Consider the following 27046-nt stretch of genomic DNA (forward strand, 5'->3'; position numbering starts at 1 on the left):
GTTCTAATTATAATAGTTCTAATTATAATAGTTCTAGTTATATTAGTTCTAATTATAATAGTTCTAATTATAATAGTTCTAATTATAATAGTTGTAATTATAATAGTTCTAGTTCCAATAGTTGTATTTATAATAGTTCTAATTATAATAGTTCTAATTATAATAGTTGTAATTATAATAGTTCTAGTTCCAATAGTTGTATTTATAATAGTTCTAATTATAATAGTTCTAATTATAATAGTTCTAGTTATATTAGTTCTAATTATAATAGTTCTAATTATAATAGTTCTAGATCCAATAGTTCTAATTATAATAGTTCTAATTATAATAGTTCTAGTTATAATAGTTCTAATTATAATAGTTCTAGTTATAATAGTTCTAATTATAATAGTTCTAATTATAATAGTTCTAATTATAATAGTTCTAGTTATAATAGTTCTAATTATAATAGTTCTAGTTATAATAGTTCTAATTATAATAGTTCTAATTATAATAGTTCTAATTATAATAGTTCTAGTTCCAATAGTTCTAATTATAATAGTTCTAATTATAATAGTTCTAATTATAATAGTTCTAATTATAATAGTTCTAGTTCCAATAGTTCTAATTATAATAGTTCTAATTATAATAGTTCTAGTTCCAATAGTTCTAATTATAATAGTTCTAATTATAATAGTTCTAATTATAATAGTTCTAGTTCCAATAGTTCTAATTATAATAGTTCTAATTATAATAGTTCTAATTATAATAGTTCCTGTTCCAATAGTTCTAATTATAATAGTTCTAATTATAATAGTTCTAATTATAATAGTTCCTGTTCCAATAGTTCTAATTATAATAGTTCTAATTATAATAGTTATTGTTATAATAGTTCTATTTCCAATAGTTGTAATTATAATAGTTCTAGTTCCAATAGTTCTAATTATAATAGTTCTAATTATAATAGTTATTGTTCCAATAGTTCTAATTATAATAGTTCTAATTATAATAGTTCTAATTATAATAGTTCTAGTTCCAATAGTTCTAATTATAATAGTTCTAATTATAATAGTTCTAATTATAATAGTTCCTGTTCCAATAGTTCTAATTATAATAGTTCTAATTATAATAGTTCTAATTATAATAGTTCCTGTTCCAATAGTTCTAATTATAATAGTTCTAATTATAATAGTTCTAATTATAATAGTTCTAGTTCCAATAGTTCTAATTATAATAGTTATTGTTCCATTAGTTCTAATTATAATAGTTCTAGTTCCAATAGTTCTAATTATAATAGTTCTAATTATAATAGTTCTAGTTCCAATAGTTGTAATTATAATAGTTCTAGTTCCAATAGTTCTAATTATAATAGTTATTGTTCCATTAGTTCTAATTATAATAGTTCTAGTTCCAATAGTTCTAATTATAATAGTTCTAATTATAATAGTTCTATTTCCAATAGTTGTAATTATAATAGTTCTAGTTCCAATAGTTCTAATTATAATAGTTATTGTTCCATTAGTTCTAATTATAATAGTTCTAGTTCCAATAGTTCTAATTATAATAGTTCTAATTATAATAGTTCTAGTTCCAATAGTTCTAATTATAATAGTTCTAGTTCCAATAGTTCTAATTATAATAGTTCTAGATCCAATAGTTCTAATTATAATAGTTCTAATTATAATAGTTCTAGTTCCAATAGTTCTAATTATAATAGTTCTAGTTCCAATAGTTCTAATTATAATAGTTCTAGTTCCAATAGTTCTAATTATAATAGTTCTAGTTCCAATAGTTCTAATTATAATAGTTCTAGATCCAATAGTTCTAATTATAATAGTTGTAATTATAATAGTTCTAGTTCCAATAGTTGTAATTATAATAGTTGTAGTTCCATCAGTGTTTTCACCTTCATCTGACAACACTGTGAATGTTCAGTAATTATGCCATGGATAGTATTGTTTTTCTGGGATTTTAGACTGATTTTGATTACCTGCTGAATTGTAAAAACACAGAACAGAATCCAAATTGATATCATGTCTGATTTATCTCCCCAAATGATCCTGTAACTTTGTGTGAATTGGTATTGTGTATAGGCCTACTTCTGGCTTTGATAAAGATTAGTCCTGTGATTCCATTTCCAGACAGAAGATAAAATGGTGGTTGATGGGTGGATCTGGAGACCTGAGCTGTGATTTGATGAGCCTTGCTCTTTTCACGTTGTTTAGGAACAGGAAAATGTACATTTTATATGGAAACAATATAGCCTGGAATAATGTGCCATAGTTCAGGTGGTTGAATGATATCAGGGAAAGAATGTGAAATGTTTGTGACGTTATGAAGCTAGATTGATACATTCTAAACCTATTTGGGGTGATTCAAAATGGAGCCTCTATAATTGACTGGAAACAGAAATGTGGGGTTGTAAAAAGCTGATTTTGGCGGTTTGAATTACAGGTGTGAAATAAGGGTCTCTTCTAAAATGACCATCCGGAAATGCGTAAAAAGATGATTGTTTTTTCGAGACAGAAGTGACACAGTAGAAAGTTCTGTTAATTTTGACAACAACAGATAAAGGTGGCGACGACTCGTCCCTGTCATTATATTCACTAGGGCTTTTAGTTTATTTAATGTTCTATCCTATTTCTAGATCATTTGTGTCAAATATCACTTTACTTTCAACAAGTAAAGTTATTTCTGTAGTGGCAGGGATTTAGTAGTCCTGAATATCTATATTTCTGGAATTTATAGTTTCTCCTATTTTTATGCAAATTGTTAACTTGATATTTTTGTAATATGCTTGTTTTTTTTGGGGGGGGGGGGGGGGGGGAGAGGGGGAGATTAACACTTCTGAACCGTGTTAATGTCATTAAAAATAGAAAGAATCTTATTTTTTTGTTGTTCCATTAGGTTATCTGTTAAAACTGCAGTCTCCTGGTGTCAATCTGCTACTCTCCACCCCTTCTAGGATGGCCGTTAGAGCTAAACAGCCCTGTCTGGTCGTTCTCCTAAAAACCCACCGTTCATAATGTTCAGGTGGGGAGTCTGTCTACCTGTTACTTGACGGCTCAACACTGCTGGTATAGGACTGGTGTCAAACACACACACAGTTATTCCTGAGTGGACGGCCGTAGATACAGGATTTACCTGAGACCTCTCAACCCCCTTCCTGTGGGGTTTTAATCTGGGGACAGGTAACCCAACGGTCCACAGGTTTGGTTTGTAATTCTCTCACGTTCACAGATTTATTCTGAAAAGATAGTTGGAGGGAGGAAAAAAATTATCTAATTAAAAAAAAAAAATTGTGAAGAGATTGTTTTTTTAATTTATTTATTTAAATTGTTTAAGAATGAACCATCATGCATATTCTGTTTTTAAACAGGTGATAAGTGCGGGACTTCTTGTGAAGTCGTAAATAAAAACTAGGTATCGAACGTGCCATCTCCGTAAGGATCGCTGATGGTTTCTCAGATTTATAAGGGTTACAGGTGTGGCAGGTCAACTCTTTTTTTTTTTTTAAGTTTACTGAGCGGTGTTCTCTCTGTCCACCTATATCCCTTCTGGCTGTGTCCCAAAGGCCCCCTGTTACCTACATAGTGCACTAATTCTGCCATTTAGGATGCAGACTCTGGGTAGAGTATCAGGTTCCTTCCTCTTATCTTTCCAGGGAACCTCCAGGGCCAGGCGCTGCTGTTTTAGACCCCCGCTCGTAATTGCTTTAACGGTGTGTTGTTGTAGATAAGATCACCTGCTCTGCCTACCCCAGCAGGTATACAGTGCTGCTTGAATGTTTTTGAACCCTACATTTCTGGTCATTATTTTTGCTATAAAATATTTCAAAGTAATAATCCTTATCTAAACCCGAATTTGTAATAAAGACATTCCAAGTAAATGACAGAAAAATAAAAAATATATTTGTATTGTTTATTTAACAAAAGTGGTTTATTTAACAGAAACTCAGATTTGATGTTTGCAGAAATATGTGAACTCCTTCAGTCGATAGCTTGTGGCGCCTCCATTAGCGGCGATAACTTGGAGTAAACGTCTCCTACAGCCAGTAATCAGTCGCTGACATCTGTTTCTGACCACTCCTCCTTTACAGAACTTAGCCAATTGAGTGAGGTTTGAGGAGTGTCTGGCATGAACTTCCCGCTTCAGGTTCCTGCCACAGCGTCTCGATTGGATTTTAGGTCAGGACTTTGACCAATCTCCCAAAAAAAGCAAATCTTCTTTCTCCTGAGCCATTCTTTAGGTAGATTTGATTGAATGCTTTGGGTCGTTGTCTTGATGAACGACCCATTTTCGGGCCCAGCTTTAACTCCTTGACTGATAGGATGACGTTCTGTTCCAGAATTCATGGTTCCCTTAACGACGTGGAGTCGTCCAGGTCCAGAGGGCGAAAAGCAACCCCAGATCTTGACATTCCTCACCACCATGCTGGATTGTTGGGATAAGGTTATTTTGGTGGTAGGCAGTGTTGAGTTTTCGTCAAACATAGCGATGTTGATTGTGACCAAAAAGGTCAATTTTAGCCTCATCGGTCCATAGAATAGACTTCCAGAAACCTGTTAAAGGTTTGTCCAGGTGGTCTGCGGCAAAGTTAAGATGAGCAGTTTGGTTATTTTTCTGACAGCAGAGGCTTCTTCCTAGCAACCCTCCCATGAATGGCATTACCCAAGATGCAGCAAGGGAGGTCTGCAAATCTCGAGATGTTTGGGTTGGCTTTTACCTGATTTATTATTGTTCTTGTGGCTCTTGGGGATATTTTTGGAAGAGCGTCCACTTCTAGGCCGAGTTGCTGTCATGTTAAAGACTCTCCATTTGTAAATGCTTTATCCTCACAGTGGACTGATGGAGCTAAAATCTTTTTTCCCCAAACCGATGTCCTCTGAGATCTCCTTTCCTCTCGGTATGATGTGCTTTCCGTTCACCTGGATGGGTAAACACCAAAGTGATCCTGGTTTCTTATCTCTCTTATCAATCCGACCCAAACTCTTTCCTAACCATCCCACGTTTTGATTGGTTCATTTGGTACCCACTTATTGACCCACCTGATTCTACTTACTTACTTGATTTAACCAATGCAACTTGGGGTTCACTTATTTTGGCACTCATTTCCTTTTTAATGTTGTTTTTCCACTACACCCATGATTTCATCTACACCAAAGTATGGCATTGGTAAATATAAACCTTTTATGTCCGATCCAAAAGACTGGTTCTGATTTAAATGAAGTTTTCATGGTAAAAAAAAATCTGTAATTGCACAAGGGCCCATACTTTCAAGCAGCACTGTATAGGAGGTGTAGATAACCCTCCACCCTGTTAGAGCTGTTAATGCCCACACCCTGGACACCACTCACCTCCACCCATCAGACTGACCCAGGGACCACCCACACCCTACAGACTGACCCAGGGATCACCCACACCCATCAGACTGACCCAGGCACCACCCACACCCTTCAGACTGACCCAGGGATCACCTCCACCCTACAGACTGACCCAGGGACCACCCACACCCATCAGACTGACCCAGGGACCACCCACACCCTACAGACTGACCCAGGGACCACCCACACCCTTCAGACTGACCCAGGGATCACCCACACCCTACAGACTGACCCAGGGACCACCTCCACCCATCAGACTGACCCAGGGACCACCTCCACCCATCAGACTGACCCAGGGACCACCCACACCCATCAGACTGACCCAGGGACCACCCCCACCCATCAGACTGACCCAGGGACCACCCACACCCATCAGACTAACCCAGGGATCACCCACACCCTGGACACCACTCACCCACACCCATCAGACTGACCCAGGGACCACCCACACCCATCAGACGGACCCAGGGATCACCCACACCCATCAGACTGACCCAGGGACCACCCACACCCATCAGACTGACCCAGGGACCACCCACACCCTACAGACTGACCCAGGGACCACAGTGCAGGTCAGAGGAGAGGCTAGAATGTATTCTCCCCTCAGGCCAGGTCTAAGGACCCAGGTCTTAAGGGCCCAGGTCTAAAGGGCCCAGGTCTCAGGGCCCGGGTCTAAAGGGCCCGGGTCTAAAGGAGCCGGGTCTAAGGGGCCCGGGTCTAAAGGGCCCGGGTCTAAAGGGCCCGGGTCTAAGGGGCCGGGTCTAAGGGGCCCAGGTCTAAAGGGCCCAGGTCTAAAGGGCCAGGTCTAAAGGGCCCAGGTCTAAAGGGCCATGTCTAAAGGGCCCGGGTCTAAAGGGCCCAGGTCTAAGGGGCCAGGTCTAAAGGGCCCGGGTCTAAAGGGCCCGGGTCTAAAGGGCCCAGGTCTAAAGGGCCCAGGTCTAAAGGGCCCGGGTCTAAAGGGCCCGGGTCTAAAGGGCCCGGGTCTAAGGGCCCGGGTCTAAAGGGCCCGGGTCTAAAGGGCCCAGGTCTAAGGGGCCAGGTCCTCCTCTATTCCTCCCTTGGGGCAACGGTCTCCTCTGATTCCTGTCATTTATTGACAGTTTTAAAGTATAGTAATAGCTGTTAGCTATTGCAAGGAGTAGGGGTCTGATTACTGACCTCCCCTGTCTCTGTACTTTCTCCTGTTGGTGGAGATTTAGTAACAATAGAATAAACCAGAGAGGAAAAGTTACCAGTAAAAGTAAGCCTGATTTTTTTTGGTTATCATGTCAAGTAATGAATTGGACTACTGTATCTCAGATGGATCTGATTTGGTTCCAACCCTTACCCTAAATTGTCATGCGCGTCGTAAGGGACAGACCAAGGCGCAGCGGGGTATAGTGATCATCTTCTATCTTTATTTCGAGAGAACACTCAAAACAAAATAAACGAACGACCAACCAGTTCCGAAAGGCACACAGGCTATACAGAAAACAACCACTCACAAACCCCAAGGAGAAAAAAAGGGCTGCCTAAGTATGGCCTCCAATCAGAGACAACGAAAGACACTTGCCTCTGATTGGAAACCATACTCGGCCACACATAGATAACGAACATAGAAAATGAAAACTAGAACAAATCCCCTCTAAATAAACCAACCCCCAAAACACACCAAAACAACACCCCCACTGCCACGCCCTGACCATACTACAATGACAAATGACCCCTTTTACTGGTCAGGACGTGACATAAATAGCCCATATAAAATCATATGGTTCCAAAACTATGCCAACTGATTCATGGAGAGAGTGGTACTAAATATAAGACTTATTTTTAAACTGTCAAATCAAAAGAATTTCAATGCTCATACAGATGTAAGATCTTAATTTGACCCAGAGTCTCACAGCAGGAAAATAATCCTGCAGCAACAGGAAATGTGAATTATTATGAGGATTATAATTCATGGACATTTTTATTTATTTTTTATATATAGGGGTTGATACATTTTTAGTCAGGGTAAATCAAGTCTGAAATTTTCTTTACATTTATTTTTAAAGTTAGCATTTCCTGCATCGACAGGGTGGTCAAGCTAAGATCCAGCATATAGGTGTCTAGTATGTGCCAAACCAAATAGTCACGGTGATACAACATTCACTATGAATACCAGCAGTAATGATGCTAACCTATTGAGTGAGAGCTACTGCTGTTTGCATTCGAAGAATCCCCGACATGTGTGTGTCCGCATAATCACATCATTGGAATCCTCCCGTGGAATCGACAGGCTATCGCTCTTGAAGGTCAACAGTCTAGGGTAGCAAGCACTCTGGCCTAGTCCACTACTTTTAAAGACAGCACTATTGGTCCCGGTCAAAAGTAGTGCACTACATAGGGAATAGGGTACCAATTATGGACTTTATCTAGTTTTCCCACCGGGCTTAGATTCTGAAATGCTTACTCCAGAATCTGCCCGCCTGCCTTTCAGACAAAGAAATACTCCGAGACCTGGAACAGAACAGACTGCCTTCCATTTCAGCAGCAACTTTTCACCAGCTTTATTAAAAGCTGTTGAGGACATCAAGGCCTTTTTTGATTTTAGTATGTCCCAAATGACACTCTTATTTCCTATGTAGGGTGCCACTGATGGTCAAAAGAAGTTGACTATAAAGGGAATAGGGTACATTGTGTTTCTGCCTGACCTCCGCCCCATGGGGATGGGCCTCAGAGGGCCAGGAGGAGCAGGGCTGTAAAACAGAAGGTTGTTTTAAGAGCAGTTTAAGTGGTGATTTAAATGACTGCTGTATTACAGGTGGAATCAGACCTGGTTTTAAAGGGAAGAGGCCTGAATATCTCTCTTTTTAAAGGTTGATGGCTTCCACTTCCACTCAGTTAAACATTCAAGCTGACTGTAGGCGGTTCCCTTGTTTTAAAATTGGAATCCATATTTCCTTTTTTTGTCTTCATTCTTTATTTCCTAATCTGTTCATTTTTCATTCATGATGTTTTCATTCTTTCCTGGAATGTAATAAAAGGTGGGTACTTATGAAGTGGAACCTCTTAGGCCGTAGTCCTGGTATGAAGTGGAACCTCTTAGGCCGTAGTCCTGGTATAAAGTGGAACCTCTTAGGCCGTAGTCCTGGTATGAAGTGGAACCTCTTAGGCCGTAGTCCTGGTATGAAGTGGAACCTCATAGGCCGTAGTCCTGGTATAAAGTGGAACCTCTTAGGCCATAGTCCTGGTATGAAGTGGAACCTCTTAGGCCGTAGTCCTGGTATAAAGTGGAACCTCTTAGGCCATAGTCCTGGTATGAAGTGGAACCTCTTAGGCCGTAGTCCTGGTATAAAGTGGAACCTCTTAGGCCGTAGTCCTGGTATGAAGTGGAACCTCTTAGGCCGTAGTCCTGGTATAAAGTGGAACCTCTTAGGCCATAGTCCTGGTATAAAGTGGAACCTCTTAGGCCGTAGTCCTGGTATAAAGTGGAACCTCTTAGGCCGTAGTCCTGGTATGAAGTGGAACCTCTTAGGCCGTAGTCCTGGTATAAAGTGGAACCTCTTAGGCCGTAGTCCTGGTATAAAGTGGAACCTCTTAGGCCGTAGTCCTGGTATAAAGTGGAACCTCTTAGGCCGTAGTCCTGGTATAAAGTGGAACCTCTTAGGCCGTAGTCCTGGTATGAAGTGGAACCTCTTAGGCCATAGTCCTGGTATAAAGTGGAACCTCTTAGGCCGTAGTCCTGGTATGAAGTGGAACCTCTTAGGCCGTAGTCCTGGTATGAAGTGGAACCTCTTAGGCCGTAGTCCTGGTATGAAGTGGAACCTCTTAGGCCGTAGTCCTGGTATAAAGTGGAACCTCTTAGGCCATAGTCCTGGTATAAAGTGGAACCTCTTAGGCCATAGTCCTGGTATAAAGTGGAACCTCTTAGGCCGTAGTCCTGGTATGAAGTGGAACCTCTTAGGCCGTAGTCCTGGTATGAAGTGGAACCTCTTAGGCCGTAGTCCTGGTATGAAGTGGAACCTCTTAGGCCATAGTCCTGGTATAAAGTGGAACCTCTTAGGCCGTAGTCCTGGTATATACACTAGTCCCTAATCTCTGGTGGACAGACTATGTAAACATAAATGGTAGCGTAGATCTGTCCTGATTACAACGGGGTGCGTGAGATAACCAGCAGTTCCGATGGTTCGGGCAGATCACGGTTTCTCAGGGATTTACTGTCCTTCGGAAGGGGGAGGGAACATTTGGCCCATAGACTTGCCTGTAACTTGCAAAGAGAAACCTTGGATCCTCGTTCCATCTCTTGCGCTTAAATTAACACCTATCAACCCAGAACTTAATCAAGCATGTGACCAATTACGCAAGACTAGTTCTGGGTTACCCGAGATTAATGAGTCCCTAGCTGATGTCGTTAGCATAAGAAGCTTATCTTAGACCAGTGATCTGATCCTAACCAGGCTAGTCTTTAGCATGAGGCTAATCTAGCCAAGTGATCTGATCCTAACCAGGCTATCCTTTAGCATGAGGCTAATCTAGCCAAGTGATCTGATCCTAACCAGGCTAGCCTTTAGCATGAGGCTAATCTAGCCAAGTGATCTGATCCTAACCAGGCTAGCCTTCACCCAGTATGATTCCCAAATGGCACCCTATTCTCTAAATAGTCCACTACTTTGGCCAGAGTCCTATGGGCACCTTATTCCTTTATATAGTGCATTACTTGGACCCTGGTCAACAGTAGTTGACTACTTGGACCATGGTCAATAGCAGTGCACTATATAGGGAATAGGGTGCCATTTGGGCTGTACAGCCAGTCAGGGATAAGGCACAAAGGAGCCATCAGATTCAGCTGTCATCTCAGTATAAAGCGGCTTCATTATTATCTAATTGCCCCTTTGTGAAGTATTGTGAAGCCGTGTGTATCGTTGTGAAGGAGTGTGTATCATTGTGAAGGAGTGTGTATCGTTGTGAAGGAGTGTGTATCGTTGTGAAGGAGTGTATATCGTTGTGAAGGAGTGTGTATCATTGTGAAGCCGTGTGTATCGTTGTGAAGGAGTGTGTATCATTGTGAAGGAGTGTGTATCGTTGTGAAGGAGTGTGTATCGTTGTGAAGGAGTGTGTATCGTTGTGAAGGAGTGTGTATCGTTGTGAAGGCGTGTGTATCGTTGTGAAGGAGTGTGTTTCTTTGTGAAGGAGTGTGTATCGTTGTGAAGGAGTGTGTATCGTTGTGAAGGAGTGTGTATCGTTGTGAAGGAGTGTGTATCGTTGTGAAGGAGTGTGTATCGTTGTGAAGGCGTGTGTATCATTGTGAAGGAGTGTGTATCATTGTGAAGGCGTGTGTATCGTTGTGAAGGCGTGTGTATCATTGTGAAGGCGTGTGTATCATTGTGAAGGAGTGTGTATCATTGTGAAGGCGTGTGTATCATTGTGAAGGAGTGTGTATCATTGTGAAGGAGTGTGTATCGTTGTGAAGGAGTGTGTATCGTTGTGAAGGAGTGTGTATCATTGTGAAGGAGTGTGTATCATTGTAAAGGAGTGCGTATCATTGTGAAGGCGTGTGTATCATTGTGAAGGAGTGTGTATCATTGTGAAGGCGTGTGTATCGTTGTGAAGGCGTGTGTATCGTTGTGAAGGAGTGTGTATCGTTGTGAAGGAGTGTGTATCGTTGTGAAGGAGTGTGTATCGTTGTGAAGGCTTGTGAAGGAGTGTGTATCGTTGTGAAGGAGTGTGTATCGTTGTGAAGGCGTGTGTATCATTGTGAAGGAATGTGTATCGTTGTGAAGGAGTGTGTATCGTTGTGAAGGATTGTGTTGTGAAGGAGTGTGTATTGTTGTGAAGGAGTGTGTATCGTTGTGAAGGAGTGTGTATCGTTGTGAAGGAGTGTGTATCATTGTGAAGGAGTGTGTATCGTTGTGAAGGAGTGTGTATCATTGTGAAGGAGTGTGTATCGTTGTGAAGGAGTGTGTATCGTTGTGAAGGTGTGTGTATCATTGTGAAGGAGTGTGTATCGTTGTGAAGGAGTGTGTATCGTTGTGAAGGCGTGTGTATCATTGTGAAGGAGTGTGTATCGTTGTGAAGGAGTGTGTATCGTTGTGAAGGCGTGTGTATCGTTGTGAAGGAGTGTGTATCATTGTGAAGGAGTGTGTATCGTTGTGAAGGAGTGTGTATCATTGTGAAGGCGTGTGTATCATTGTGAAGGAGTGTGTATCGTTGTGAAGGAGTGTGTATCGTTGTGAAGGAGTGTGTATCATTGTGAAGGCGTGTGTATCATTGTGAAGGAGTGTGTATCGTTGTGAAGGCTTGTGAAGGAGTGTGTATCGTTGTGAAGGCGTGTGTATCATTGTGAAGGAGTGTGTATCGTTGTGAAGGAGTGTGTATCGTTGTGAAGGAGTGTGTATCGTTGTGAAGGAGTGTGTATCGTTGTGAAGGACTGTGTATCGTTGTGAAGGCGTGTGTATCGTTGTGAAGGCGTGTGTATCGTTGTGAAGGAGTGTGTATCGTTGTGAAGGAGTGTGTATCGTTGTGAAAGAGTGTGTATCGTTGTGAAGGAGTGTGTATCGTTGTGAAGGCGTGTGTATCGTTGTGAAGGAGTGTGTATCGTTGTGAAGGAGTGTGTATCGTTGTGAAGGAGTGTGTATCATTGTGAAGGAGTGTGTATCATTGTGAAGGAATGTGTATCGTTGTGAAGGCGTGTGTATCATTGTGAAGGAGTGTGTATCGTTGTGAAGGAGTGTGTATCGTTGTGAAGGAGTGTGTATCGTTGTGAAGGAGTGTGTATCATTGTGAAGGAGTGTGTATCATTGTGAAGGAGTGTGTATCGTTGTGAAGGAGTGTGTATCGTTGTGAAGGAGTGTGTATCATTGTGAAGGAGTGTGTATCGTTGTGAAGGAGTGTGTATCATTGTGAAGGAGTGTGTATCGTTGTGAAGGAGTGTGTATCGTTGTGAAGGCGTGTGTATCGTTGTGAAGGAGTGTGTATCGTTGTGAAGGAGTGTGTATCGTTGTGAAGGAGTGTGTATCATTGTGAAGGAGTGTGTATCGTTGTGAAGGAGTGTGTATCATTGTGAAGGAGTGTGTATCGTTGTGAAGGCTTGTGAAGGAGTGTGTATCGTTGTGAAGGAGTGTGTATCATTGTATCGTTGTGAAGGAGTGTGTATCGTTGTATCATTGTATCGTTGTGAAGGAGTGTGTATCGTTGTATCATTGTATCGTTGTGAAGGAGTGAGAGAACCTACATTTACGTCATTTAGCAGAAGCTCTGGAGTTTATGCTTTTCTCCAGTACGGAGATATCTTCCCGGTGTGTGTGTGTGTGTGTGTGTGTGTGTGTGTGTGTGTGTGTGTGTGTGTGTGTGTGTGTGTGTGTGTGTGTGTGTGTGTGTTCCCTTCACAATACACTTGTCTCCTAACACCTGTCCTGTCTAACCCGGGACATTGTTCCACTAGACAGGCTCTTCAAAGACCCAGTGTCGTTCTTTCCAGGGGATTGAGTAGACTGGTGACACACAGACCCAAAGCATCTCCCCTGAGGCTGTTTGTGTGTTCTGTTGAGGATGGCTGGGATGACTTCCCTCAGGTGCTGTTTGTGTGTTATGTTGAGGATGGCTGGGATGACTTCCCTCAGGTGCTGTTTCTGTGTTATGTTGAGGATGGCTGGGATGACTTCCCTCAGGTGCTGTTTGTGTGTTATGTTGAGGATGGCTGGGATGACTTCCCTCAGGTGCTGTTTCTGTGTTATGTTGAGGATGGCTGGGATGACTTCCCTCAGGTGCTGTTTGTGTGTTATGTTGAGGATGGCTGGGATGACTTCCCTCAGGTGCTGTTTCTGTGTTATGTTGAGGATGGCTGGGATGACTTCCCTCAGGTGCTGTTTCTGTGTTATGTTGAGGATGGCTGGGATGACTTCCCTCAGGTGCTGTTTCTGTGTTATGTTGAGGATGGCTGGGATGACTTCCCTCAGGTGCTGTTTCTGTGTTATGTTGAGGATGGCTGGGATGACTTCCCTCAGGTGCTGTTTGTGTGTTATGTTGAGGATGGCTGGGATGACTTCCCTCAGGTGCTGTTTGTGTGTTATGTTGAGGATGGCTGGGATGACTTCCCTCAGGTGCTGTTTGTGTGTTATGTTGAGGATGGCTGGGATGACTTCCCTCAGGTGCTGTTTGTGTGTTATGTTGAGGATGGCTGGGATGACTTCCCTCAGGTGCTGTTTGTGTGTTATGTTGAGGATGGCTGGGATGACTTCCCTCAGGTGCTGTTTGTGTGTTATGTTGAGGATGGCTGGGATGACTTCCCTCAGGTGCTGTTTCTGTGTGTCGTGTGTGTGTGTCGTGTGTGTGTGTGTGTCGTGTGTGTGTGTGTCGTGTGTGTGTGTCGTGTGTGTGTGTGTGTGTGTGTGTCGTGTGTGTGTGTCGTGTGTGTGTCGTGTGTGTGTCGTGTGTTAAATACAATTTAGCTTATTTTTAGCATATCTTCTGTGTTCAGTCTGTAGCCCATCAGAATGGATGTGTCATTTATTTCTAGAGTTCATGTAATGTACTGTGTGTCGTGTGTGTGTGTGTGTGTGTGTGTGTGTGTGTGTGTCGTGTGTGTGTGTCACCTGGCACACAGCAAGCAGCACCTGGTGATGTGAGTGGGAGGGTGTGAGCTGGACAGCTGTGTGGGACTGGGACCGTGCAGCCTGAAATAAACAAGGGGCCCTTGGCTGTCTGTCTGTCCTGCAGAGATTAATGGGTCTCTAAAGAGACACCTCGGCCTGGAATGTGCAGTTTATAAATGGAGTGGAATGAAGGAGCAGAGTGGATAGAGATGGAAGGGAGGGAGGGAGGGAGGGAGGGAGGAGGTAGGGAGACGTGGAGCAGAGTGGATAGAGATGGAAGGGAGGGAGGAGGGAGGGAGGGAGGGAGGGGGGGAGAGGCAAGGAGGAAGGAGGAAGGAGGGAGGAGGGAGGGAAGGAAGGAGAGGGAAGGAGGGAGACGTGGAGCAGAGTGGATAGAGATGGAAGGGGAGAGGGAGGGAAGGAGGAAAGGGGGGAGAGGCAAGGAGGAAGCAGGGAGGGAGGGAGGGAGGGAAGGAGAGGGAAGGAGGGAGACGTGGAGCAGAGTGGATAGAGCTGGGAGGGGAGAGGGAGGGAAGGAGGGAGGGAGGGAGAGGCAAGGAGGAAGGAGGGAGGAGGGAGGGAGGGAGACGTGGAGCAGAGTGGATAGAGCTGGGAGGGGAGAGGGAGGGAAGGAGGGAGGGAGGGAGGGGGCAGAGTGGATAGAGCTGAGAGGGAGGGAGGAGCTGGCTGAGGTCCAGGGAGGGAATAAGCATTCTCCCTCCTCTCAACAGGTGGCCATTTTGATTGTCATACTACTCCTGCGGTGTGAACCCTGTCACCTCAGTCTCTAGATTTTGGCTCTCTTATACAGTAGTAGCTACAGTGAACCGTTTACTTGTACTGGCAGATAGTGTCTATTTTTGTGTATGGAAAGTCTATAAATCTAAATTTAACAACATAATAATAGACTTCAAATACCGGTAAGTAAACAGATCTGAGTCTGATCAACAAGGTGACTGTAGAATAGGTTGGGAAATCTCACCTCAGCAAGCTGGGAAGCTGTTTCTCCAGGACTGTGACAGTGATATTATTGTTCAACTAAATGACTGGGAAAGAGCCATTGATCTGAGGAGGCTGATCAAATCAGATTTTGTCACATGTGCCGAATACAACAGGTGTAGGTAGACCTTACAGTGAAATGCTGAATACAACAGGTGTAGTAGACCTCACAGTGAAATGCTGAATACAACAGGTGTAGTAGACCTCACAGTGAAATGCTGAATACAACAGGTGTAGTAGACCTCACAGTGAAATGCTGAATACAACAGGTGTAGTAGACCTCACAGTGAAATGCTGAATACAACAGGTGTAGTAGACCTCACAGTGAAATGCTGAATACAACAGGTGTAGTAGACCTCACAGTGAAATGCTGAATACAACAGGTGTAGTAGACCTTACAGTGAAATGCTGAATACAACAGGTGTAGTAGACCTCACAGTGAAATGCTGAATACAACAGGTGTAGTAGACCTCACAGTGAAATGCTGAATACAACAGGTGTAGTAGACCTTACAGTGAAATGCTTACTTACAAGCCCTTTACCAATAATGCAGTTCATGATATAATTTAGAAAATATTTACTAAATAAAGTAAGAAATATAATAAAATGTAACACTATAAAATATAAACGATGCTATATACAGCGAGGTACAGGTTAGTGGGTTGATATGGAGAGTGCGACCTCTCAGAATGGAAACGGAGCACAAGGACTGATGCTTCATTAATCCGGATGAATTAATCAGGAACTCTGTTACTTTCTGTTTACTGGACACATTGATGGAGACACTAAGGCCAAGTGTTTCTAATCTACATTATATTGGTATTCATTATTTATTACCTTTTTATTATGTCTGTGTTTTTTGGGGGTTTTTTAGAGTACAGGGAAGGTAAAACCCCTGATGAAGGTTATGGGCCGAAACACGTTGGTTTTACTTTAAAACATTTTTTTTTTTTTTTAACAGAACCATTTTTTAAATAACTTTCACTGTCCTCCAGGAGTTGCTGAATTTCCTCTTGGCTTTAGTGTTTCTACAGCAGGGTGTCTTAAACTCTGGGTCGGAGAGAGGAGGACGGTACAGTTTCTCATTTTTGTTCTCGGAGCTGAAAAGTTTATAGAGTAAAACCAACGTCTCAGCTGCCGTACGAGTCCATAAATACTGCTCATATTACTGATAAGAAACAATAACAACAACAAAAAACACATGGTTTTCAAACAAGTCTGGAAAAAAATCATGTGACAAATTTCAGGTTAATATATATATATATATATATATATATATATAATCTCAGACACTTGGTTTTCAGACATTTTATTTCTCATAAGCTTCATAAAAAAAAATAGGCTAACAGTGAAATGTTTACTTATGGGCTGTTTCACATGAATTTTTGATGTGAACAAATCATGTTTACAGTGATTTCCCTCATTAAAATACAAATCAATTTATGACATTTTTGACATGCGTTTTTCTGTTTTTTGTTTGTTGTTGTTATTCTGTCTCTCACTGTTCAAATAAACCTACCATTCAAATTATAGACTGATCATTTCTTTGTCAGTGGGCAAATGTAGAAAATCAGCAGGGGATCAAATACTTTTTTCCCCCCCTCGCTGTAAAATGGCATGTGGGAAAAATAGACAGGAATCAGACACGTGGCTTCTGAACATGTTTCACATGTGGTTTCCCAACATTTTTCATGTGATATAAATTTCACGTGTGTTTTTGTAGCTGGCGGGATTGTCTGGCCAACACACATTTTTAAGTCACATGTGGGGCTACCTCATCACATGACCATGAGCAACCATCCCCGACTCATGTCTGCTACACTTTCACGTGTGCATTTTTTTTTTTTTACATTTTAATGTCAACTTTAGCTGTCAAACGATTAAAACATTTTTAATCAAGTTTAGTGCAGGATTTGCTATGATTAATCAGAAATTAATCATTTGCTCAAATTGAGCTTTAATTTTAATTTTAAAAAAAATGTACACAAAAAGAATTGCAAGAATATTGCCGTTTTTTGATTTTGTCCGAAGTCACTGTTAGCGAAATCATTAAATTGATCAACACTTTTTCTTTAACCTCAATCAACTTATTTTGACATTTAAATTGTTGTTTTTTTAGCTTTAGAGATGATCTAATTTTAAACATTTGCACTACAATTACAACAAAAAAAAAGTTACCTTATTAACTCTAACGGTGGTAATTTTAACATGTTAAACAGGATAAATGAGGAGACATGGAGTGCTAACTGCTGAGTGTTTTTCACTTCTTTTAACGGTCACTGAACAAAGTATGAAGACGAGAGGTGTGCACCTGCAGCGGTAAAACTCCCAAATAAGAAATCATAATTTTTTAATTAACACATTTTAATTACTATATTCAGGTAGGCTAAGTTACCTTTTTACAGAATTAGCAATTCCACATGGGGGACACATTGCTACTGCAACATGTTAACACCTTTTCACATGTGAGGAGAACAACACTATTTCACTACCACATGTCAAATTCAGATCTCATCAATGTTTCTTACATGAAATTGCAAATGTGATTTTTTTTAAAACATTTTTATATATGTGTGATTTATTTTTTACATGTGAAAATACAATTCCGTAATGTGAAAGTGAGATTTTCACATGTGGAGTTTTCTTACGTGTGAAAACTGCAAATTAGATTTTCACATGTGAACTTACATTCCACATGTGAACGTGAGATTTTTCACATGTGAAACTACATACCGGATTTTTAACGTGAACGTTTTTAACGTGTGAAACAGCACATTTCACATGTGCAACTGCAATTCACATGAGGTGACAAGGTGGTGTTATCATGTGAACTTTAAATTTAACACATGTGAAATTTAAGCTCGACATGTGAAAATGCGAATTTAACGTTTTTTTTTTTATATATATATTTTTTAAGGGCTCTTCTCACTACCAAACCTTACACAAATACAGGAGTTTGGCCAGTGTTAGTCCCTGTCAGCCAATACAAGTTACCTGACATTTTGACACATAAATACAGCGCTGCTGGTCCCTTACGGCTAGTTCAGTACCTCAGCCACTCCGTCACTTTTATCAGATCCACCATTTTTATTTAACCAGCTGACAATGACACAAGGGTAATCTGTCTTCAAACATTCATATATATATATATATATATATATTTTTTTTTTTTAAATCACAGATTACTTTCTCTACATTTATTTTTATTGATCAACATAATCTGCAATCTGTGGAAAGTGAGTTTCAGACTGATCTGTGAGTTCTAGACTAAAACACAGTAACATTCTCCTGTTACAAGTCATTCCTAGGAGACATTCTTGTGTTGGTATTTTCCCATCCCTCTTCTCACCTCTCTCTAATCACAGTGCAACAACCTGGTCCTTGAGCAAGGCCCTGTGACCCTTAACCCCTAAAAACAGCTCCATTAACCACTGTTCCCACCTGTCCAACCTCTGTGTGTCTTTTGGTGGGGTTTGGGATAAAGTGGAAGTAGACATTTTTTCCATTGGACCTTGGGTGTACAATTAGTCATTTTAAAGTTCTCTTGTCTGTCCAGTCACAGTATACCAACCTGGGGCTGCTGAACAGCATGGACCAGAACATTCAAAATGGCGGCTCTACCTCCACCAGTCCCTACAACAACGGCCATGTCCAGAACAACGTGTCAGCTCCCTCACCCTACGCCCAGCCCAGCTCCACCTTCGACGCCATGTCGCCCTCTCCGGCTATCCCCTCCAACACAGACTACGCCGGGACACACACCTTCGACGTCTCCTTCCAACAGTCCTCCACAGCCAAGTCTGCCACCTGGACGGTAAGAGTTCATGTCAACAACAAAAAATCTATCGATTTTTTAAGTTGGTTACTTCATTTTAAAGTGCTTTTTTTTTTTTTGAAATGGGTCTCAACACACTTTACAGAGTCCCAATAGCACCAGTCACAGTTGTATCTATTACCTCTGACAATGACAGATGTTCTGTTTGGAAATACATTCATTCCGTTTATCATCCAATTGAATATCTTCAAAAATGATGTAAAGTGACTCAACATGATTTTAATTCATCATTATTTGTGTTGGAAGTAGAATTCTGCGATGTCTAAGGTACGGTTGATGGGTGTGTTCTATCATTGGCCCACCCCCCACCTTGTGAGCAAAACATTTTAGTGGTCCCACTCTTGATAGTGGAGTAAAAAAAAAAAATTCTACACATTTTTGCCATGGGGCAGAGAGAATATTTTGCAATTTTATAACTACATTCCTGCATTTCTACACATTTTGCCATGGGGCAGAGAGAATATTTTGCAATTTTGTAACTACATTCCTGCATTTCTACACATTTTGCCATGGGGCAGAGAGAATATTTTGCAATTTTATAACTACATTCCTGCAGTTCTACACATTTTGACATGGGGCAGAGAGAATATTTTGCAATTTTCTAAATCAATTCCTGCAGTTCACCACATTTTGCCATAGGGCAGAGAGAATATTTTGCAATTTTCTAACTACATTCCTGCATTTCTACACATTTTGCCATGGGACAGAGAGAATATTTTGCAATTGTATAACTCAATTCCTGCAATTCTACACATTTTGCCATGGGGCAGAGAGAATATTTTGCAATTGTATAACTCAATTCCTGCAATTCTACACATTTTGCCATAGGGCAGAGAGAATATTTTGCAATTTTATAACTACATTCCTGCAGTTCTACACATTTTGCCATGGGGAAAGAGAATATTTAGCAATTTTCTAACTAAATTCCTGCAGTTCTACACATTTTGCCATAGGGCAGAGAGAATATTTAGCAATTTTCTAACTAAATTCCTGCAGTTCTACACATTTTGCCATAGGGCAGAGAGAATATTTTGCAATTTTCTAACTAAATTCCTGCAGTTCTACACATTTTGCCATAGGGCAGAGAGAATATTTTGCAATTTTATAACTACATTCCTGCAGTTCTACACATTTTGCCATGGGGAGGAGAAAGATCTTTAATATGATATCGGAGTGACTAAGAACATTTCATGAGGGTTCCCAGGTCGTTAATTCGACCACGATTACTACAAGTTTAGATCTGACTAGACTAACTTAACAATGTAAAAAATGTTTAGCTGACATGGGGCTAATTCAGTGACTGACTTAACAAGAGAAACGTTTAGAAATTGCACCTTGTGTATTCTACTATTTTCTCAATATGAAGTTGATACTCCGAAAATGCTAAATATTTTTACTCTACGCCTCTGCTCTACGGTGCGCTGTCATTGTGACAATGCTGTAGTGACAGCTGTTGGCTTAGAGTCCCACCTGCACACAGCTTGTTTATGTTTGCAGCCACTATGACCATGAGTACTGGCTCCGTGACCATGAGTACTGGCTCCGTGACCATGAGTACTGGCTCCGTGACCATGAGTACTGGCTCCGCGACCATGAGTACTGGCTCCATCATGGTCTGGCTCCGTGACCATGAGTACTGGCTCCGTGACCATGAGTACTGGCTCCGTGACCATGAGTACTGGCTCCGCGACCATGAATACTGGCTCCGTGACCATGAGTACTGGCTCCGCGACCATGAGTACTGGCTCCGCGACCATGAGTACTGGCTCCGTGACCATGAGTACTAGCTCCGTGACCATGAGTACTGGCTCCGTGACCATGAGTACTGGCTCCGTGACCATGAATACTGGCTCCGTGACCATGAGTACTGGCTCCGCGACCATGAGTACTGGCTCCGCGACCATGAGTACTGGCTCCGTGACCATGAGTACTAGCTCCGTGACCATGAGTACTGGCTCCGTGACCATGAGTACTGGCTCCGTGACCATGAATACTGGCTCCGTGACCATGAGTACTGGCTCCGTGACCATGAGTACTGGCTCCGTGACCATGAGTACTGGCTCCATCATGGTCTGGCTCCGTGACCATGAGTACTGGCTCCGTGACCATGAGTACTGGCTCCGTGACCATGAGTACTGGCTCCGTGACCATGAGTACTGGCTCCGCGACCATGAATACTGGCTCCGTGACCATGAGTACTGGCTCCGTGACCATGAATACTGGCTCCGTGACCATGAATACTGGCTCCGTGACCATGAGTACTGGCTCCGTGACCATGAGTACTGGCTCCATCATGGTCTGGCTCCGTGACCATGAGTACTGGCTCCGTGACCATGAGTACTGGCTCCGCGACCATGAGTACTGGCTCCGCGACCATGAGTACTGGCTCCGTGACCATGAGTACTGGCTCCGCGACCATGAGTACTGGCTCCGCGACCATGAGTACTGGCTCCGCGACCATGAGTACTGGCTCCGTGACCATGAGTACTGGCTCCGCGACCATGAGTACTAGCTCCGCGACCATGAGTACTGGCTCTGTTCCTAGCCACCAGGTGACCTGCTCCCTAACTCGCCTGGAGATGAAGAGGTCGACCATCAGTGTTGTCACAAAGGGACAACTGGAAATAATGATTGGGTTGGATCAATTTGCCACCAAGTACTAAGTCATGTTTTGCAGAGGGGTTCAAATACTTATTTCCCTCATTAAAATACAAATCATTTTATAACATTTTTGACATGCGTTTTTCTGGATTTTTTGTTGTTGTTATTCTGCCTCTCACTGTTGAAATAAACCTCCCATTAAAATTATAGACTGATCATTTCTTTGTCAGTGGGCAAACGTACAAAATCAGCAGGGGATCAAATACTTTTTTTCCCCTCGCTGTACATATGCTGTTTACTTCACGTGCTGGATCTCTCTTGTGAAATCAGAATATTCATGGGAAACTATGTGGCTGAACCAGTCTTACATGATCCTATGCCACTGTACTACAGGAAAGGGTTATGGTTCAGCTAAGTCATCAATCTCGTGTTTGTCAGACGAGTGTTGTAGAACCTGTGGGCTTATTTGCCTAAATATCAACCAATGGTAGGTAGGTCATGTCTTGGAGTCAACTGGCGGGGGACACAGGGAGTAACTCTGGGGCCTCCTCGACTGTGGGATAGTAACATTTACCCAATTCCAACACTGCCTCACTCTCCTCTCTCTCTCTCTCTCTCTCTCTTTCTCGTCCCTCTCAACGTTACAGCACAGAAACAAAAGAGTCCGTCTGTGTGTGGAGAGAAACAGGGAAGAGTGAGAGGGGGTGAGACTACTCTGGATTATAAAGTCACACAGTCACAACACATGACGCAATATTGGGTTTGTTTACCTGATGCTTTGGTCTGAGCTCATTATGAGGAAGACTAAGCCAATGACCCTGTTGGCCTATATAATGTTTAGGCTGCCTTCCATACACAACAGGAAGATGCATAAAGGAAATGGAAATCAATGAAGAGAAAAAGGAAAGTGGTACGACGCCATTGTTCATCTGAAGTGCTTTTACTGATTTTTGGAATGATTTATGAAAATGATGCTTTGGTTCATTCAACCTATTCTGTTGAATTTATTTGATTTCAATGTGTTTAAAAAAAAAAAAAAATGTTTTTTATTTATTTTTGATTGAAAGTTTATAAATTGCTTCTAACACCTCATGCTAGAGGTCTTCACGGATCCACGTGTACCTGAATGAACACTTGAGACCCTGTGTGGGAGCAGAGCGGCTCCGGATGCGTCATTCTAAATAATGTCACGGGTCAGATCTGATATGATTGTCACGGGTCATATCTGATTGTCACGGGTCAGATCTGATATGATTGTCACGGGTCAGAGCTGATATGATTGTCACGGATCAGAGCTGATATGATTGTCACGGGTCAGATCTGATTGTCACGGGTCAGATCTGATATGATTGTCACGGGTCAGATCTGATCTGATTGTCACGGGTCAGATCTGATATGATTGTCACGGGTCAGAGCTGATCTGATTGTCACGGGTCTCGGGTATGTTTAGTTTTTAAATGACTAGTCCGGATGGACCCGTACAGATCCGAACAAGACTGCTGCAGTAGAGAGAAATTGTATAATTTATACCGCTGCTCTTTTGCTTTTTACGAGAGTGGCGCGTGTAGCTTGTTGTTGGCCAATCAGAAGTCATCAAACCGCCCATGTCTTTTTCCACGTTTTGTTGTGTTACAGCCTGAATTTCAAAATGGATTACATTTAGATGTTCTGTCACCGGCCTACACACAATACCCCATGATGTCAGAGTGGAATTATAACTTACAAATGAATAAAAAATGAAAAGCTGAAATGTCTTAAGTCTAACTATTCAACCCCTGTGTTATGTTAAGCCTAAAGTTCAGGAGTAAAAATTTGCTTAACAAGTCACATAAGTTGCATGGACTCACTCTGTGTGCAATAATAGTGTTGAACATGAATTTGAACTGACTACCACATATACAATTATTTGTAAGGTCCCTCAGTTGAGCAGTGAATTTCAAACACCGATTCACCCACAAAAACCATGAAGGCTTCCCAATGCCTCGCTAAGAAGGGCACCGATTGGTAGAAAAAAAGCATTGAATATCCCTTTGAGCATGGTGAAGTTATTATTTACACTTTGGATGGTGTATCAATACACCAAGTCAGTTGCCGGAGAGGAAGGAAATTCCCGCTCAGGGATTTCACCATGAGTCCAATGGTGACTTTAAAACAGTTACAGAGTTTAATGGTTCTGATAGGAGACAACTGAGGATGGATCAACAACATTGTAGTTACTCCACAATACGAACATAAATAACAGAGTGAAAATAAGGAAGCCTGTATAGAATAAAAAATATTCCAACACATGCATCCTGTTTGCAAAAGGCACTAAAGTAATACTGAAACAAATGTAGCAAAGGAATGAACTTTTTGTCCTGAATACAAAGTGTTATGTTTGGGGCAAATGCAATACAACACATTACTGAGTGAGCAGCAGTTTCTCAGGATAAATAAGAAACAGAATGGAGCTAAGCTCCGGGTAAATCCTCGAGGAAAACCTGGTTCAGTCTGCTTTCCACCAGACACTGGGAAATGAATTCACCTTTCAGCAGGTCAATAACCTAAAACACAAGGCCAAAGTGAATGTTCCTGAGTGGCAGAGTTACTGTTTTCTCTTAAAACGACTTCAAAATCTACGGCGAGACCTGAACGTGGTTTTCTACCAATGATCAACAACCAATTTCACAGAGCTTGAAGAATTTTGAAAAGAATAATGGGCAAATGTTGCACAATCCAGGTGTGGAAAGCTCTTAGAGACTTACCCAGAATGGCTCACAGCTTTAAATCTCTGCCAAAGGTGCTTCTACAAAGTATTTATTTATTTAACCTTATTTAACCAGGTAGGCTAGTTCAGAACAAGTTCTCATTTACAACTGTGACCTGGCCAAGATAAAGCAAAGCAGTGCGACACAAACAACACAATTACACATGGAATAAACAAACATACAGTCAATAACACAATAGAAAAATCTATATACAGTATGTGGAAATGAAGTAAGGAGGTAAGGCAATAAATAGGCAAAAGTGGCGAAGTAATTACAATTTAGCAATTTACACTGGAGTGATATATGTGCAGATGAGGATGTGCAAGTACAAATACTGGTGTGCAAAAGAGCAGAAAAACAAATATGGGGATGAGGAAGGTAGTTGGTTGGATGGGCTATTTACAGATGGGCTGGGTACAGTTGCAGCGATCGGTAAGCTGCTCTGACAGCTGACGCTTAAAGTTAGTGAGGGAGGTAAGAGTCTCCAACTTCAGTGATTTTTTGCAATTAGTTCCAATCATTGGCAGCAGAGAACTGGAAGGAAAGGCGGCCAAAGGAGGAATTGGCTTTGGGGGTGACCAGTGAAATATACCTGCTGAAGTGCGTGCTACAGGTGGGTGCTGCTATGGTGACCAGTGAGCTGAGATAAGGCGGGGCTTTACCTAGCAGAGACTTGTAGATGACCTGGAGCCAGTGGGTTTGGCGACGAATATGTAGCAAGGACCAGCCAACGAGAGCGTACAGGTCGCAGTGGTGGGTAGTATATGGGGCTTTGGTGACAAAACGGATGGCACTGTGATAGACTGCATCCAATTTGCTGAGTAGAGTGTTGGAGGCTATTTTGTAAATGACATCGCCGAAGTCAAGGATCGGTAGGATGGTCAGTTTTACGAGGGTATGTTTGGCGGCATGAGTGAAGGAGGCTTTGTTTGCGAAATAGGAAGCCGATTCTAGATTTAATTTTGGATTGGAGATGTTTAATATGAATCTGGAAGGAGAGTTTACAGTCTAACCAGACACCTAGGTATTTGTAGTTGTCCACATAATCTAAGTCAGAACCGTCCAGAGTAGTGATGCTGGACGGGAGGGCAGGTGCAGGCAGCGCTCGGTTGAAGAGCATGCATTTAGTTTTACTAGCATTTAAGAGCAGTTGGAGGCCACAGAAGGAGAGTTGTATGGCATTGAAGCTCGTCTGGAGGGTAGTTAACACAGTGTCCAAAGAAAGGCCAGAAGTATACAGAATGGTGTCGTCTGCGTAGAGGTGGATCAGAGACTCACCAGCAGCAAGAGCGACATCATTGATATATACAGAGAAAAGAGTCGGCCCGAGAATTGAACCCTGTGGCACCCCCATAGAGACTGCCAGAGGCCCGGACAACAGGCCCTCCGATTTGACACACTGAACTCTATCTGAGAAGTAGTTGGTAAACCAGGCGAGGCAATCATTTGAGACTTAGGGGTGTGAATAGTTATGTAAATGAGATATTTCTGTGTTTCATTTTCAATAAATTTGCATACATTAAAAAATAAATAAATGTGTGCTTTTTCATTATGGGGTATTGTGTGTAGATGGGTAAAAAAAACACCGATTTAATCCATTTTGAATTCAGACTGTTAACAACAAAATTTGGAATAAGTCAAAGGGTATGAACACTTTCTGAAGAAGGCCACTGTATTTAATTGTTTACCTTCATTTGCTTCCTCTGTAACCCGCCATCATGGCCATGTGGTTGTTGATTTGTAACAGTTAATGATAAGGTGTTATGGAGTGGAGCTCAGACTGCGACAGTTTGAACCTGACGCATGGTGAAATACTTGGCTGTGGCATCATACAGTTCCATGGTTAGAGCAGGTAATAGACGAGGGTATAACCTACTATTGTACACTATTCTCCCTGTTATAACAGTCCCATGGTTAGAGCAGGTAATAGACGAGGGTATAACCTACTATTGTACACTATTCTCCCTGTTATAACAGTCCCATGGTTAGAGCAGGGAATAGATGAGGGTATAACCTACTATTGTACACTATTCTGCCTGTTATAACAGTCCCATGGTTAGAGCAGGTAATAGACGAGGGTATAACCTACTATTGTACACTATTCTCCCTGTTATAACAGTTCCATGGTTAGAGCAGGTAATAGACGAGGGTATAACCTACTATTGTACACTATTCTCCCTGTTATAACAGTCCCATGGTTAGAGCAGGTAATAGATGAGGGTATAACCTACTATTGTACACTATTCTCCCTGTTATAACAGTTCCATGGTTAGAGCAGGTAATAGATGAGGGTATAACCTACTATTGTATACTATTCTCCCTGTTATAACAGTTCCATGGTTAGAGCAGGTAATAGACGAGGGTATAACCTACTATTGTACACTATTCTCCCTGTTATAACAGTCCCATGGTTAGAGCAGGTAATAGACGAGGGTATAACCTACTATTGTACACTATTCTCCCTGTTATAACAGTCCCATGGTTAGAGCAGGTAATAGATGAGGGTATAACCTACTATTGTACACTATTCTCCCTGTTATAACAGTCCCATGGTTAGAGCAGGTAATAGACGAGGGTATAACCTACTATTGTACACTATTCTCCCTGTTATAACAGTCCCATGGTTAGAGCAGGTAATAGACGAGGGTATAACCTACTATTGTACACTATTCTCCCTGTTATAACAGTTCCATGGTTAGAGCAGGTAATAGACGAGGGTATACCCTACTATTGTACACTATTCTCCCTGTTATAACAGGTCCATGGTTAGAGCAGGTAATAGACGAGGGTATACCCTACTATTGTACACTATTCTCCCTGTTATAACAGTTCCATGGTTAGAGCAGGTAATAGACGATGGTATAACCTACTATTGTACACTATTCTCCCTGTTATAACAGTTCCATGGTTAGAGCAGGTAATAGACGAGGGTATACCCTACTATTG

General features: G+C 41.7%; 1 protein-coding gene across 8 annotated transcripts in view; it reads left to right on the forward strand.

Moving 5' to 3' along the window:
- The window catches only part of LOC106574206 (tumor protein 63), a 117576-nt gene that overhangs the window by 49242 nt on the left and 41288 nt on the right, over positions 1–27046 (forward strand). For all 8 annotated transcript variants that reach the window (XM_045697492.2, XM_045697484.2, XM_045697486.2 and 5 more), the window contains one exon: positions 18474–18731. In XM_045697492.2, the coding sequence (XP_045553448.1) occupies positions 18474–18731 (258 nt within the window). The remainder of the gene's footprint in view (positions 1–18473; positions 18732–27046) is intronic.

Source organism: Salmo salar, chromosome 16 (genome assembly GCF_965601325.2).
Source record: "Salmo salar chromosome 16, fSalSal1, whole genome shotgun sequence".
NCBI classification, from domain to species: Eukaryota; Metazoa; Chordata; class Actinopteri; order Salmoniformes; family Salmonidae; genus Salmo; species Salmo salar.